Below are 1,307 nucleotides of genomic sequence, written 5' to 3' on the forward strand. Positions count from 1 at the left end.
TCTTGGTCATACAGTCCTTATGTCAATGTTCTTATTAGAAGCTGCCCGTCACTGCAACGCCAAGAACCTGCAAGCGAGCCTTGTATCCTGAACAGAACTTCTGCAGGAGTCGGAACCTCTGTGTCAATTGCTGGTTCCTCTGCTCAAGGCCATCAAGCTCCGTGCGAGCTTTGTCGTGGAGATCGCGCATCTTCCTTCGGTAAATGGCCGAAGCCTCGTTGTTGAGGACGCGGGACCGCTGATCTCGTTCCTCAGCGCTGCTGAGGAACTGACGCTGATGCCGATGTCGATAGCCTTTTCGTTTCTTTGAAGTGCCACTACTAGACACACAAGCAGTAGCTACACCTTCGTGATGTTGTAAGACATCAGACTGTTGGTCCCAGTCATGAGAAATACCCGATTGTTGATGAGGTTGCTCAACAACACCCATTTGATGGTCATTATGATAAGCATATCCAGAATGCTGGTCATATGGCTGAAAAATATTCGTTTGCTGAAAAGATCCTCCCAATTTGTCATCGTATTGAGAGAGGTGCAAGTGTGGCTGATAAGAATAAGAGGAAGTAGCCTGTTGCTCGCAATACTGAGAAGGAACATATCCGTCCGTGGTGTGAGATGATGGATATGGAGGTTGCATCCCACTGCTAAACAAGTCGTTGGGGTTGACTGCACCAAGACCCTGCAAAGATTATAAATCCGTTAGTTATCTTGCACATGTTGACTGTCACATAATGCTTTTATCAATAGGAAAACTCGTGTACGTACCAAGAAATCCTCGTCCGAACAGAAAGATGTGGCACTGAAAATGCTTTCAGAGGACGCCGAGTTGGATGCTGCTCCTGCCACGCTCGACTCAGGCCACAGTTCGGCTGCCAGAAGATCCAAATCAAAGTTGGCAATGTACTCTTCATCTTCACAGACATTGGAGCTTTGTGTGCCAAATATTAAACTGGCACTTAGATATTCATCGCCGCCTCCGACAACGCCGTAGAAGGCATCTTGAGGTGGGTAATCCGACATGGCGACGTTTGTCGAAATTGGTTTCGTTGTAGAGAATTTTGAAAAGGCAGATAGGGTAACTCAGTTTTAAATACACTTGTTGGAGGAAATGACAAGGATTCAGTAAATAGCACTATTTATACTGACGAGGAGAGTGAAGCTCCAGCACGGGTTTGACCCATGTTCAGCCTATTTCCATTTTCTTGTAAACGCACTGCAAAGCTGAACGTTGAGGTTCCAGTGCAGATGATGAAACTAAGAGAATAGTAATATGATTCATAGCACATAATTAATCCCTGACAACCATA

The 1,307-nt window shown here is 45.7% G+C and overlaps 1 protein-coding gene across 1 annotated transcript; it reads right to left on the bottom strand.

Annotated features, from left to right (window-relative positions):
- Window positions 1-34: 34 nt before the first annotated feature.
- Window positions 35-1,020, bottom strand: LOC119593348. The gene is made up of 2 exons (XM_037942272.1): window positions 766-1,020; window positions 35-679 (listed from the first exon to the last, which is right to left on the bottom strand). The coding sequence occupies exons 1-2, from the start codon at window positions 1,018-1,020 to the stop codon at window positions 35-37; spliced, it is 900 nt and encodes a 299-aa protein (XP_037798200.1).
- Window positions 1,021-1,307: the final 287 nt, after the last annotated feature.

Source organism: Penaeus monodon, chromosome 32 (assembly GCF_015228065.2).
Source record: "Penaeus monodon isolate SGIC_2016 chromosome 32, NSTDA_Pmon_1, whole genome shotgun sequence".
Classification (NCBI taxonomy): Eukaryota; Metazoa; Arthropoda; class Malacostraca; order Decapoda; family Penaeidae; genus Penaeus; species Penaeus monodon.